We start from the raw sequence: 15,677 nt of genomic DNA, 5'->3' as shown, positions 1-15,677 counted from the left end.
TACATTGTAATACTTTTCATTCATATTAATTTTTCATTCTTCTTCTCAAGTGCCAAGCTCCATTCAAGTTATAAACTATAAAAATATTAGTTCTTCATCTATTTTGTTATATTGGGATCCTCCAGAATATCCTAATGGAAAAATAACTCATTATACAATTTATGCAATGGAACTGGATACAAACAGAGCATTCCAGATGACTACTATAGATAACAACTTTGTCATAACAGGTAGAACAGAATTTTGTTTTGACATTCTTATTCTGATGGAAAACGCACATCTCTCTATGCCATTAAACACTGCGGAGTACATGTTCCATCACTGCAGACTTTGTTGTGCTATGCTCCCCATGGATATCTTTAAAAATACTTGCAGAAATAACTTCATTAAATGTTGTTTTTCTTTCACTATATTTATCTGCAAATAAAGTCATCAGACCACAGGTATCCTAAGAATATACTTGACCTACGGAATTTTATGCCTGGTGCGTCAAAATAACTCTGTATTGACTGAATGTGACCATCAGCTGAAGTAATTGAGCTGACGTGGTGTTTGTGCCAAATCAGCTACATTCCTTGCAGTGTGCCAAAAATTGTTTCTTCAGTCTCAGACCACTGCCTTGATATTTTAGGAGAGAACTAAAACCTCATCAAGATGGAAGTCTCCCATACCAAGGAAGTTTGGGAGATTGGGATTATAGGAGGCTGATTTAAAGAACCAGTCTCCCAGATAAGTTATTTTCACTAGTCTTGTGTTAAATGGCACTAATCCAGGAATAGTATTCTGGGGACTTTGAACAAATGGCCTATTTTCCTTACAGGGTTAAAGAAATACACAAGATATAAAATGAGAGTGGCTGCCTCAACCACTGTTGGAGAAAGTTCTTTGTCCGAAGCAAATGACATCTTCGTGAGAACTCCAGAAGATGGTAAGAATGTTAGGTGCAGTTTTAATAAGAAGAAGCAAGTGGTGTTGCATGCTTACTGTCATCTACCTCATGCTGCCTTTAGTGTCTGAAGCGATAAACATGAAAAAATATACACATTGGTTTTTTCCCCCAGAACCAGAGTCGTCACCTCAAGATGTTGAAGTTACCGATGTTACCGCTAGTGAAATAAGTTTGAAGTGGTCACCACCTGAGAAACCCAATGGGATTATTGTTGCCTATGAAGTGCTCTACAGAAATGTAAATTCCTTATTCATGAAGAACACCTCAACAACAAACATAATTTTAAGAGACTTAAAACCTTACTCGCTCTATAACGTTTCTGTAAGGTCATATACCAGATTTGGCCATGGCGAGCAGTTATCTTCTGTACTTTCTGTGAGAACTTCTGAGACTGGTAAGTTTTTTCCCCATACATATTAATGAAGTAAACATGGCCGATAATTGTCATATTGTTTTATATTTTACATAACCTGAAGTCTGTCATTCTGTTCTGTATAATCCAGGAATTTATATGATCTTTGTGGGAAGGCGTGGGAAAAGACTTGTGTAAGTTTTTAAAATCTGATTTACATATAAGGGAACTCCAGAATAAATGTCAGTGTTCTTTTTTTCAAAGAAAGTATCTTGAGAAATCAGAAGTCCTTTCAGTGTACCTATAAATTAGGTTGCTTTGAAACTAGGAAATAGCAGAGACACATTCATAAGAATAGAATCCTATACTATATATAATCTATATAAATTCTGTATACATCCATAGGCATCTATCTATAGATATATCTAAATTTATACATATATATGTATAAATGTGTGTGTGTGTGCGTGTGTTAGTCGCTCAGTCGTGTCCCACTCTGCGACCCCATGGACTGTAGCCCACCACTGGAGTGGGTTGCCATTTCCTTCTCCAGGGGATCTTCCCGACCCAGGGATCAAACCCATTCTTTACTGTCTGAGCCACATATGTAAAGATGTAAGTAGATATATATCTATAGATGTATAATCCAGGTATCCTGCATTTCAGGCAGCTTCTTTACCATCTGAGCCACCTGGGAAGCCCATAGATGTATATAGACTTAATACGTGTAAACTCTATACATCTGTCTATGTATGTGTGTATATCTATATACATTCTTGAGTGTATATATATAGCCAGAGGTGTAGAGTCGGAGCACAGAAAGGACATGCCTGGGAAGCCTTACAAAGGAGGTAGCATTTGACCTTAATCTTAAAGAATCAGGTGGAATGGACATTATATAGGTTTGTTGTGGCCAGGGTGTGTATCCCATATAAATGAAATAATGTAAGCAGAGAATTAATAGTGTTTCAGTTTCAGTGTACAAGAGCAAATAGCACAATGTAAGACATTTGCCTGATGATCTTAGTGCATTGTTTATATTATGCTTATAAACATATATTGGAGCATCACTTTTAGGCCAACTCTGTAGCACATGCCTAGAATTAAAACTAAATGTAAAGTTACTATTTTATCCCTACATTTAAAAAAATAAATATTTGTTGACTAGCTACTGGCTGACGATTGGAGTCACTGTTCCTATACATCATAATTAGCTAAATATCAGCAATTTCTTATGGTTCATCCAGATGCTGTAGGTGAGGCCCTGTCTCTGACCTTGAGGAATCAGGGATCTAGTAAACCAGCTTACCTTTGGGCAAAAATACTCTCTTGAGACTGGTCACAGAGATTAATAAAATAAATTGATATAAAATTGACCATAGAGGATGACACAGATGGTAAAGAATCCATCTGCAATGCAGGAGATCTGGGTTCGATCCCTGGGTTGGGAAGATCCCCTGGTGAAGGGAATGGCAACCCACTCCAGTATTCTTGCCTGGAGAATTTCACAGACAGAGGAGTCTGAGGTGGGGCTACAGTCCATGGGGTCACAAAGAGTCGGACACAACTGAGCGACTGACACTTTTTTTTCACTTTTCATCCTCTTGAGACTGTCACATAAATTAATAAAATGAAATGATATAAAACAGTCCATAGGGATGACAACAGTTGTAATGGCAGGAATGAGTAATGAAAAGAGCGTTTTTAAAAATTATCATAAATTGTATATTATGGTGCAAAATAATTGTTATTATATGTATTAGCATGCTTCATTGCTTTTATAAATATATGGAAAATAAGTATTTTTGAGAAAAGTCTCTACCTGGTTTCATTTTGCACCATGTCAAGGAAAGAAGCATATTTTAAGTACCTGCAACATACTTCTTGACTTTCATAAACATTGCCTTTTTAATTCTAAAATAAAGCAATAAGGTGTTATTATCTGCATTCCTAATGAAAAACTGAGGTCTGCGAGGTTCATCCTTTCAAGAAATATTCAGCAAATAATTTATACTATAGCAACCTTTCCCTGGGCTCTATTAGCACTGTACAAGAAAATGAATTTCCACCTTCCTAAAGTTAATATTAATTACTGGGTGTTTCACAGGCAGTGGAATCTGCATCAGTGACTTTTCCTCTAGATCACATCTAATACAATTGAACCCCCAATTTGAGTTCTTTTTGCAACAGAGGTAGCTAGAATTTTAAACACAATCTCAAGGTGTCATTTGAAGCAGAATGTACTCAGGAGCAACTGTTTACTCCCAGGGATCAATGTTCTTGTTAAATACAATAAATACACTCTCTACTCTTACTCTAAAAATCAAGATCCCACTTTTCAATACTGTTTCATGAGAAATTGAGAGCTGTGCTAACTCAGCTAACTAAAAAAGCCAACTACAACTAATTAATAGTGTTAATGCTGCTAGTTACAAATAGGAGTAAATTATTTGTTCAGATGTTTTATCTTGATTGGGGAATTAGACTTTATAATGCTTGAAAGTAAAATCCTCATGTGTCAAGCAGGAAAAATCAATATAGGATTGATCTTGTGTGTGTGTTTTAAGTATAGAATGTGCACTTAATAAACAAACTTGAGATTAGTTTATATTTTCTTATACTTAGGGCACAATAACCACATAAAGAACTTTAAGTTCCCATACAGATTACCCTTTGATGATCTATATATGTATATTTTCTTTCCTTTCTTTTTTTAAGATATAATTTTCTTTACAGTAAGCCTTAACCACTGCCTTGAGTAAGTCTGAATTGGGGCAATAATACTAGGGGATTGTAATTTAGTTGTTGATCAAAACTTTGTGTGGGACTGTATAAATTTATTCATGTTAAAGAAAGGCATTTTATTACTTTCTATATGTGACATTAAAGCTATCTATGCCAAACAATAATCTTCTGGCATACCCAGGATAACATCCCACTATTTTAGGATGATCATAAACTAAATTATTCTTTATTTTTAGTTTTTAATAGCTCTAGCTTATTCCAACTGATATAATAATTACTTGTCATTCATGAGTTATCCATTTTATATGGTACTTCTACAATTGGAAGCACCATGCTATTTCAGAAAAATTTAAATATGTGATTACTCTCCAAAATCACCAAGTCATTAAATCTATCTTGCTTTATTTTCCCTGAAGATCCAGCATGGGTGTAAGGAGAAATGAATAAAAACGCATAGGATGTCAGCCTGGGGTCAGGGCTGCATATTTATATCCTGACTACTGGTGGTAGGCAGGTAAATCCACAGGGACAAGTTAGCGAATTCCAATGAGAATTTTTCAAAATCCCAAGTTATACTGATTTATAAAGTTCAAGCATAGCATCACTAATTCCTTTTTTCCCTTGCAATTAAAGAGCTATTCAATTCAATCTTACTTTCCTTAGATGTAAATTTCTCCTTTGTTTTAAATATGTTCTATACCACCTTGAGCACAGGTTTTCATTCACTGAACAGACTTGTTATGGATTCCATATCATGTACTACCACTGAACTAGGCACTATAGTTACAGCAGTAAATAAGGCCGGATTTCTGTCTTCCTGGAGCTTAACATTCTAGAAGGGTCAGAGAAGATAAAGCAGTAAACAAATAACATATATGATTTTTGATACTGGAAAATTCCTTGAAAAAAAATATCAGGGAAAGAAAAGAGAGTTATGGAAGAATGAGCAGGCAATTTGAGATGGAAGACTGAGAAAAGGCCTCTCTGAGGAGGTTATATTTGCCTAGAGATATTAATAATGTGTGAGATTTACTTAGATGAGGATAAGGAAGAAAATGTTCCAGAGGAAGAATAGCAATTACCAAGTTCCTGAAGAGGGAAGGCTCTTGATATGTCTGAGGAAGAGGAGACCATTTCTCTCATGTGAGCAGTGTGAGCTATGGGGTAGAATTAGCAGATGAGAGAGAGAGAGAGAGAGGCAAAGGTGGATCATACCTTCGTGGCTGCCATACTGAGGAATGTGGTGTTTAATTTCAATGTGAAGCTATTGGAGAATTAGGTGATGAGAATTTGGTATGTTTTGCAGTTTTAGAAGATTGCTTCTGAATATATTGGATGTGGGAATAAAGAGGAAACTCAAGATTTCCTATCAGGTTTTGGCCTAAGCATCTTGGTCACTGAGGTGCCATTTACTGAAATGAGGAAGTCTGGGGAGGAGATCAGGTTGGAGAAATCTTAGGAGTTCATGTTTTGAACATGTTTGAAATACTCAAGTGCCTGTCGTGAAGGCAACTGGGCAATAAGTTTTAAACTCATGGAAAGGATCCAGGGTTGAATATACAATCTACAAGCATCACCATATGTTGGGTGTTCAAAGTCCAGGTTGCGATAAAATCATGTCAGGGTAAGTGCAGATAGAGTTGAAGAGAAGCATACAGCTATGTCCTCAGGTAATAGGACATGGAGACTTTGGGAAGTCAAGGAGGAGCCAATCAAGGACTAAGCAGGAGTGGCCAGTGAGGTCGGAGGAAAGTCAGGAGAAGGTCATGTCTTGGAAGTCAAATGAGTAGATATTTTAAATTAGAAGCAATTTGTTTCCTACGTCAAGTGCTACTGACAGTGAAGTGATGGTGGTTTAGTCACTAAGTCATGTATGACTCTTGCTACCCCATGGACTGTAGCCTGACAGGCTCCTCTGTCCATGAGATTTCCCAGCCAAGAATATTGGAGTGGGCGGCCATTTCCTTCTCCAGAGGCTCTTCCTGATCCAGGGATTGAACTTGCGTCTCCTGCATCACAAGCAGATTCTTTACCACTGAGTCACCAGGGAAGCCCCTGACAGTAGAGCAATGGCACGTAATTGATTAGTGGTTTGGCAAGATGAAGGTCATTGATGACACCATGAGAGTACGTTTCATGGTTAAAAATGAGGAGAAAATTCCTAACTGAAGTGGGGCTAAAAGAGCATGATAGGCAAGAAAGGGGAGAAAATGGGTAAAGGGAAGATTTGAGAACTGTGGATATAGAGTGGAGGACAGAAGAGAGCAATAACTAATGTGTGTTCACGTGTGTATGATGTGTGTGTGTTTGTGTGTGTGCGTGTGCTTTGCTTAGTCACCCAGTCCTGTATGACTTTTTGCGAGCCCACCAGGCTCCTCAGTCCATGGGATTCTCCAGGCAACAATACCGGAGTGGGTTGCCATGCCCTCCTCCAGGGGATCTTCCCAACCTAGGGATTGAACCAGGGTCTGCTTGCAGGCGGATTCTTTACCTGATGAGCTACCAGGGAAGCCCCATACAATGTATATATCATGATAGAAATAATTCAGTGAAGAGAGAAAAACTAAAAATACAACAGAGAGGAAAAAACGTCAAGTCTAAAGTCTAATTAGGTAGATGGAATGGAATTTAGTGCAGAAACGGACTAGGTTTTAGATAAGAAGGCAGTTGAAGATGAGTGGTAGGAAAATATACAGTCCTCTTTGAGTGTTTTTATTTTCTCGATGAAATTAGAAGCAGGCTTCTCAGGTTTGAATAAAGAGAGGGAGGAGATACTGGATGTTTGTGGAGAAAGAAGATGGTGAAAACAAGCATAACAGAGTAGAAGACTGATTAACTGAAAAATAGATAGGCTGCCAAGTGCTGGAAAAAGATTGAGATTTGAGGTTATAAATTAAAGTAAGGCTAGTCAGCATGGAGTGGAATTTTATTCAGACATGGTCACCTGTTGCATTGCGGGTGTAGACTAGCCCTGAGTTCAGTTTAACCAACGTTGAAATTTTGCCAGAAAAGTAAGATAGAAAAAGGAGTTGATGGAGATTGCTAGGGAGTGATTTTAGTGATAGACTGTCTGACCTGAGTAAGCAGGGAGATGAGGACGTTAAGGGTGGTGATGGACAGTAAAGACTTGATGAGGGTCAGTGACTTGTTGAATTGACAATATAGTGGTCAGTCAGCTGGAGACGTAGATAGTTGCCAAAGAGAGGAATATTGGCAGTTTTTGGTAATGAAGGCCTCAGGTGTTGCCATGAAGGCTGCTGATTAGAGTGAGGCAGAGGAAAAAAATATTGGAATGTGGAGCTCAAGGAATTCAGAGTCTAGGGAGTTACAGGGTTATTTCCATCTATTTGACATCTCACAGTGGTAGAGAGGAGGTCAATTGTCAGGTGACTGCATTTTTAAGATGTTTAGAGAAATGGCAGAGATCCACTGGATGATTGTCTTAAAGGAAGGGTCAGGAAGAGGAAAGAACAGATCTCGATACGGAAAGGGTTCTAGGCCCTATGGTTACAGAGATGATGAGAAAAAAACAAATAGCTGCCAATCCGAGTGCTATGTTGTATTCTCAAGCAGTTTTAAGATTTCACTAAGAGCCAGAAGGTTAAGGAGCCAGAGTACTTGTTGAGGATTTTTCTCAATTTAATGTGTTGGTTAGGAAGATACTAGGGAAGATTTTGAATATTTGGGGAAGGATTGTAGGATTATATTGTTATATCAAGCTGTATTAAAGTTCTTCCCAAAGTTTTAGAAATGTCTGCGTTTTTATGGAAGTTTTTCCTGGTAAGTCTGCCTTAGATGCAATACACTCCATAACAGGTAACAGTGGGGGTGAGGGTTACTTTTCTATATTTTCAAGGCTTCTGAATTTTCTTTACTAAATTTATTAGTAGCATATTTATATCCATTGTATTTAGAATACCAATAAAAAGGTTGAATTCTTAATCTTGAAGGAAAAGAACTTGTAATGGCATTATGAGTATTGGCAATGAAAAAATATATATCTAGTTTATATTGTTTAAACCACAAGTTAATCATTATTGTTCTATGAAGGCAATTTTAAACCATTATCTTTCCAACTACGGTCTTTCATCTCCTGCAAGTATGTTTCTGTGTAAATGTATTGCTTACAGTTTCAGCTAGTGAGATTACACTGATGGCTTTCTCTCTGTTTCTGATTGGCTGACTGTGTTTGTATTTTGCTCTTGTTAATTTTTCTGGGTAGAGAATTCCAGTAGTTTTTCAATTGGTATCACTTTTCTAATTGTGACCTAAGTTAAAGTTGAGTTTCTTCAGAGAGAATGTGTGTTTGCTTCTGCTAATTGTTTTTAAATAATGGCGACTGTGTGGATCACAATAAACTGTGGAAAATTCTGAAAGAGATGGGAATACCAGACCACCTGACCTGCCTCTTGAGAAACCTATATTCAGGTCAGGAAGCAACAGTTAGAACTGGACATGGAACAACAGACTGGTTCCAAATAGGAAAAGGAGTACGTCAAGGCTGTATATTGTCACCCTGCTTATTTAACTTCTATGCAGAGTACATCATGAGAAACGCTGGACTGGAAGAAGCACAAGCTGGAATCAAGATTGCCGGGAGACATACCAATAACCTCAGATATACAGAGGACACCAATCTTATGGCAGAAAGTGAAGAGGAACCAAAGAGCCTCTTGATGAAAGTGAAAGAGGAGAGTGAAAAAGTTGGCTTAAAGCTTAACATTCAGAAAATGAAGATCATGGCATCTTATCCCATCACTTCCTGGGAAATAGATGGGGAAACAGTGGAAACAGTGTCAGACTTTATTTTTTTGGGCTCCAAAATTATTGCAGATGGTGACTGCAGCCATGAAATTAAAAGACGCTTACTCCTTGGAAGGAAAGTTATGACCAACCTAGATAGCATATTGGAGAAGGCAGTGGCAACCCACTCCAGTACTCTTGCCTGGAAAATCCCATGGATGGAGAAGCCTGGTAGGCTGCAGTCCATGGGGTCGCTAAGGGTCTGACATGGCTGAGTGACTTCACTTTCACTTTTCACTTTCACACATTGGAGAAGGAAATGGCAACCCACTCCAGTGCTCTTGCCTGGTGAATCCCAGGGATGGGGGAGCCTGGTGGGCTGCCGTCTACGGGGTCGCACAGAGTCGGACATGACTGAAGTGACTTAACAGCAGCAACAGATAGCGTATTGAAAAGTAGAGACATTACTTTGCCAACAAAGGTCCATCTAGTCAAGGCTATGGTTTTTCCTGTGATCATGTATGGATATGAGAGTTGGACTGTGAAGAAAGCTGAGTGCCAAAGAATTGATGCTTTTGAACTGTGGTGATGGAGAAGACTCTTGAGAGTCCCTTGGACTGCAAGGAGATCCAACCAGTACATTCTGAAGGAGATCAGCCCTGGGATTTCTTTGGAAGGAATGATGCTAAAGCTGAAACTCCAGTACTTTGGCCACCTCATGTGAAGAGTTGACTCATTGGAAAAGACTCTGATCCTGGGAGGGATTGGGGGCAGGAAGAAAAGGGGACGACAGAGGATGAGATGGCTGGTTGGCCTCACCAACTCCATGGACGTGAGTTTGAGTGAACTCCGGGAGATGGTGATGGACAGGGAGGCCTGGCGTGCTGTGATTCATGGAGTTGCAAAGAGTTGGACCCGACTGAGTGACTGAACTGAACTGAATGGCAACTCAGTATTACAAATTCATTTTAATTTCTATTCTAAAGTAGAGGTCTTTTCAGGCTATATTTGTTGTTCAGTCGCTCAGTTGTGTCCGATTCTTTGCGACCCCATGGGCTGCAGCACACCAGGCTTCCCTGTCCATCACCAACTCCTGGAGCTTGTTCAAACTCATGTTCATTGAGTTGGTGATGCTATCCAACTGTCTCATCCTCTGTTGTCCCCTTTCTTCCTGTCTTCAATCTTTCCCAGCATCAGGATCTTTTCCAACAAGTTATCTCTTCCCATCAGGTGGCCAAAGTATTGGATCTTCTGCATCAGTCCTTCAAATGGTATGGGGAGGGAGGAGGGAGGAGGGTTCAGGATGGGGAACACATGTATACCTTTGGCAGATTCATTTTGATATATGGCAAAACCAATACAATATTGTAAAGTGAAATAAAATAAAATTTAAAAAAATGAATATTCAGGGTTGATTTCCTTTGCAATTTACTGGTTCGATCTCCTCGCTGTCCAAGGGACTCTCAAGAGTCTCTTCCAGCACTTCAGTTTGAAGGCCTCAATTTTTTGGCCCTCATCCTTTCTTGGTCTTCACTTGTAGCTTAGTTGGTAAAGCGTCTGCAATGGTAAATGTAAACAGTCTGCAGTAGGTAAAGAATCTCCTGCAATGCAGGAGACCTGGGTTTGATTCCTGGGTCAGGAAGATCCCCTGAAGAAGGAAATGGCAAGCCCCTCCAGTATTCTTGCCCGGAGAATCCCATGGACAGAGGAACCTGGCAGGCTACAGTCCATGGGGTCACAAGAATCAGACATGACCTAGAAGCTAAATCCCACCACCATCCTTTTTTATTGTATAGCTCTCGCACCTATACACGACTATTGGAAAAACCATAGCTTTGACTATAAAGATGTTTGTCGGCAAAGTAATGTCTCTGCTTTTTAATATGCTGTCTAGATTTGTCATAACTTTTCTTCCAAAAACCAAGCATCTTTCCATTTCATGGCTGCAGTCACCGTCCGCAGTGATTTTGGAGCCCAAGAAAATAAAGTCTATCACTGTTTCCATTGTTTCCCCATCTATTTGCCATGCAGTGATGGGACCAGATGCCATGATCTTCATGTTTTGAATGCCGAGTTGTAAGCCAGCTTTTTCACTCTCTTCTTTCACCTTCATCAAGAGTATCTTTAATTCTTCTTTGCTTTCTGCCATTAGGGTGGTGTCAAATGGCTATCTGAGATTATTAATATTTCTCCTGGCAGTCTTGGTTCCAGCTTGTGTTCATCCAGCCCAGCATCTCACACAATGTACTCTGCATCTAGGTTAAATAAGTAGGGTGACACTATACAACTTTGACATACTCTGTTCCCAATTTTGAATCAGTCCATTGTTCCATGTTGGTTCTAAGTGATTATATATGTTCCACGGATTTGAGCCACGTATGCTCATAGGGATAGGCTTACAGTTCCAACAATGCATAGTTTTTTTTTTTTTTTTTTTTTCCTATTCCACCTCTCATCCAGAGGCATGATAAGAGGAAAAATATTACTTTTCTGTCCTCTTTTTCTTGGTAGGTTTCCTTCTCACTCCTTGCTCTGTGAGAGTGAACATACCACATTGCACAAGTCTAGGAAGAACCGCTCAGGTTCTCTTCAACTCTTCTGAAGAATTCAAAGTGCCCCCAGAATTGGCCTGTGTCATGGGTCTTGTTGAAATTGCATTCTTTGGGGATTCAACACTTGATGCAGGGATATTTTTTACCCTTCTTCTGGCCCAGGGTTTTATCTTCTTTTTCTGGCTCTCCACACAGCAGTTAATACAGAAACTCAAAGTCACCAGGATTGACCATTACCCTGTAAGTCAGAGCAGGCTTTAGTTCCAGCATATCAGGACTCCTATTTTTACTTTTTTTTGTTTGTTTGTTTGTTTTTTGTATTTGTTTTTAGTCCACCATAGATTTCTTACTTCTTTGCCAGCTCTGCAATTCCTTACAAGAAAAAGGTTAATTTTTATGTAAAGTTTTACTTCTTTTAATTATAATGATCATTCATTTAGTGTAGCTTTTCCAATATCCAGTTTTCTAGACTTGGAATCCCACATGTAGTATTAACAGTTGATTATATGTAGAGAACCATTTTGTGTCCATTACATTCAATATAATAAAAGCATTAATAGATACAGGAAACTCGTATTTTATTTATTGATAAATTGTATCCTTGGGCTTCCCTGAGGGCTCAATGGGTAAAGAAACCACCTGCAATGCAAGAGAAACAAGAAATGCAGGTTTGATCCCTGGGTCATGTAGATCTCCTAGAGAAGAAAATGGCAATCCATCCAGTATTCTTGCCCGGAAAATCCCATGAACAGAGAAGCCTGGCAGGCTACGGTTTAGGAGGTCACAAAGAGTCGGACAAGAATGAGTGACTAAGCACACACATCCTTAGGAGACTGTTTTGTTACCAGGTTATTATATCCTTTCCTTTTATCTAGCAGAGGATCCTTGCCTTGTCATAGATCATATTGTGTATCAAAACTAATCTATTAACCATTTATATGTTGTTATTAATGAAAGACAGATCAATTTTTAAGTGTTTTCAAGTTCTCCTTCTTGTACAGTTAGCCTGTACCTGGGGGCCCTGAATTCACAGATTCAACCAATTGTTCATTGAAAGTATTTGAAAAAAAGTTGCAGAAAAAATGTTCTAAAAAGCAAAACTTAAATTTCCTGCCTGCTGGCAGGCAACTATTTACATAGCATTTCCATTGTATTTACAATTATTTACCTAATCCATTGTATTAGGTATTATAAATAATCTAGAGACGATTTAAAGTATACAGGAGAATGTTGTTAGGTTCTATGCAAATACTGTGCAATTATATATAAGGGACTTGAGCATCCTTGGAGCTTGGTATCCATGAAAGGGATGGGGGCATGGGGGCCCTGGAACCATTTCCCTGCATGTACCATGGGACCACTGTATCTGCATATTCTGCTCAGGAAGACAGTTTAGTATAGTCTCAAGTATTTTGATAAAAAATACGAGAAAGCAATGGCAACCCACTCCAGTACTCTTGTCTGGAAAACCCCATGGACAGAGGAGCCTGGTAGGCTGCAGTCCATGGGGTCGCTAAGAGTCGGACACGACTGAGCGACTTCCCTTTCACTTTTCACTTGCATGCATTGGAGAAGGAAATGGCAACCCACTCCAGTGTTCTTGCCTGGAGAATCCCAGGGACAGAGAAGCCTGGTGGGCTGCCGTCTATGGAGTCCCATAGAGTCGGACACGACTGAAGCGACTTAGCAGCAGCAGCAAACATTCAATAAACTTTATTCTGTAGAGTTGTAGTATGAATTTTCTTTGAGATGAAAATTTTCTTGCACAGTTGCAAGTGCTATAATATACCCATATTTTTCTACATTTAGGATATTTATTATAATTGCATTCTAGTGAAACTTCTGATGTGTGTGTGTGGGGGGGGGGGGGGCTTTCCTGCTGGGTCAGTGGTAAGAATCCCCCTGAAATGCAGGAGCCACAGGAGATGCAGGTTCGATCCTGGGTTGGGAAGATCCCCTGGAGGAGGGCATGGCTACCAACTCTAGTATTCTTGCCTGGAGTATCCCCTTGGACAGAGGAGCCTGGTGGGCTACAGTCCCTGGGCCACAAAGAGTAAGACATGACTGAAGTGACTTGACAAGTGTGTATATGTGTGTGTATCCTAGACCTTTGGGGTGAAAACATCAGCAGAATACATTATTAGCATAGAATTGTTTATGCTGTATATATAATTTTTTTTTTTAGTGCCTGATAGTGCACCAGAAAATATTACTTACAAAAATATTTCCTCTGGAGAGATTGAGCTGTCATTCTTCCCTCCAAGTAGTCCCAATGGAATTATACAAAAATATACGATTTATCTAATGAAAAGTAATGGAAATGAGGAAAGAACGATAAATACAACTTCTTTGGTCCAGAATATTAAAGGTAAAAAAATATAATGTTGGATATTTATGTTTGTTTTGACCAAGTGACCACAAATCATCAGCTTGTTGTTGTAAGTGAGAAGTGTAGTTAGTTTTATACAGAGTGTGACAGTTCCGGCTCTTTGGTTCAATAAGGTAGGAGTTTATTGCAGATCACGTGAAAGAAGACTCAGTTCTTTTCCACATTTTTCTACATTGTTCTGTCTTCATAATAGGAGTTACTGTTCCAAGAACTACATTTTCACTTAGTTTTTACTTTTGGAAGGTTGTTAAGAAACATTTCATAGTTTTTTTTTTTTCTGCATATAATTAAAGGTTATTTTGTAAGTCTTATCTATCTTATTTCTATTTAGGACTGAAGAAGTACACGCAGTATACAATTGAGGTGTCAGCTAGTACACTCAAAGGTGAAGGAATTCGGAGTGCACCCGTAAATGTGCTTACTGAAGAAGATGGTAAATATAGCAGTGAAGAGTTGATAAATTTTTAATCTGTCACGTTTCAAAAAACATGTATATAAAATGAAGATATAGTATAAGAATTCTCCTTGCCTTGAGTAGCACTTATGTGCTGCTACTGCTGCTAAGTCGCTTCAGTCGTGTCCGACTCTGTGCAACCCCATAGATGGCAGCCCACAAGGCTCCGCCATCCCTGGGATTCTCCAGGCAAGAACACTGGAGTGGGTTGCCATTTCCTTCTCCAACTTATGTGCTGCATCAGCTTTATATTGATATTTCATTGTCATGGTTTAAAAGAAGCTTGCAAAGTCATATTTATGTTCAGTAACATCAGGTGTAAAATGCATTTTTTTATTCTTAACTCATTCATACTCTGTGAAAAAATCAGTAATTTTTTTCCCATGGGAATTTTTAAGGCTAAAATTTTGGTGCACATAGCTTGAACATCAATCTGGGTATGTTATGACCATGTTTTTCACTTTTAACATTCATAAGAATAGACATTTAATAAGTTTTGTAGTAGATTCTGTTATGTCAACCTTCAGCATTTTTTAAATTTATTTTTTATTGCAGGATAATCGCTTTACAGAATGTTGTCGTTTTCTGTCAAACCTCAACATGAATCAGCCATAAGTATACAGATATCCCCTCCCTTTTGAACCTCCCTCCCATCTCCATCCCCATCCCACCCTCTAGGTTGATACAGAGCCCCTTTGAGTTTCCTGAGCCATACAGCCAACTCCCGTTGGCTATCTATTTTACATGTGGTAATGTAAGTTTCCATGTTACTCTCTCCATACATCCCACCCTCTGCTCCCCTCTCCCCATGGCCATAAGTCTATTCTCTGTCTGTTTCTCCATTGCTGCCCTGTAAATAAGTTCGTCAGTACCATTCTTCTAAATTCCATATATACGTGTTAGAATATTTACCTTTCTCTATCTGACTCATTTCTCTCTGTATAATAGGTTCTAGGTTCATCCACTTCATCAGAACTAACTCAAATGCATTCCTTTTTATGGCTGAATAATATATACCACAACTTCTTTATCCAGTCATCTGTCGATGGAAATCTAGGCTGCCTCCATGTTCTAGTTATTGTAAATAGTGCTGCAAGGAACAATGGGATACTTGTGTCTTTCTCAATTTTGGTTTCCTCAGGGTGTATGCCCAGGAATGGGATTGCTGGGTCATATGGTGGTTTTATTCCTAGTTTTTAAAGGAACCTTGTACCATCTTCCATACTGGCTGTATCAATTTACATTCCCACCAGCAGTGCAAGAGCGTTCCCTTTTCTCCACACCCTCTCCAGCATTTATTGTTTGTAGACTTTTTGATGATGGCCATTCTGACCAGTGTGAGTTGATTTTGTAGTTTGTAGTTTTGATTTGCATTTCTCTAATAATGAGTGGTGCTAAGTATCTTTTCATGTGTTTGTTAGCCATGTTTGTGTGTTTGTTTCATATGTTTTCTTTGGAGAAAAGTCTGTTTAGGTCTTTTCCCCACTTTTTGA

At 38.9% G+C, this 15,677-nt stretch overlaps 1 protein-coding gene across 1 annotated transcript in view; it reads left to right on the top strand.

The window, feature by feature from the left end:
- The window catches only part of PTPRQ (protein tyrosine phosphatase receptor type Q), a 229,553-nt gene that overhangs the window by 34,171 nt on the left and 179,705 nt on the right, over positions 1 to 15,677 (top strand). The window contains exons 12-16 of the mRNA XM_070370967.1: positions 51 to 230; positions 821 to 928; positions 1,062 to 1,343; positions 13,527 to 13,709; positions 14,062 to 14,163. Coding sequence (XP_070227068.1) covers positions 51 to 230; positions 821 to 928; positions 1,062 to 1,343; positions 13,527 to 13,709; positions 14,062 to 14,163 — 855 coding nt within the window. The remainder of the gene's footprint in view (positions 1 to 50; positions 231 to 820; positions 929 to 1,061; positions 1,344 to 13,526; positions 13,710 to 14,061; positions 14,164 to 15,677) is intronic.

This window comes from Bos mutus, chromosome 5, assembly GCF_027580195.1.
Source record: "Bos mutus isolate GX-2022 chromosome 5, NWIPB_WYAK_1.1, whole genome shotgun sequence".
Lineage (NCBI taxonomy): Eukaryota > Metazoa > Chordata > Mammalia > Artiodactyla > Bovidae > Bos > Bos mutus.
The sequence above is the reverse complement of the archived record's forward strand: the minus strand, read 5'-3'. Positions and strand labels throughout refer to the sequence as shown.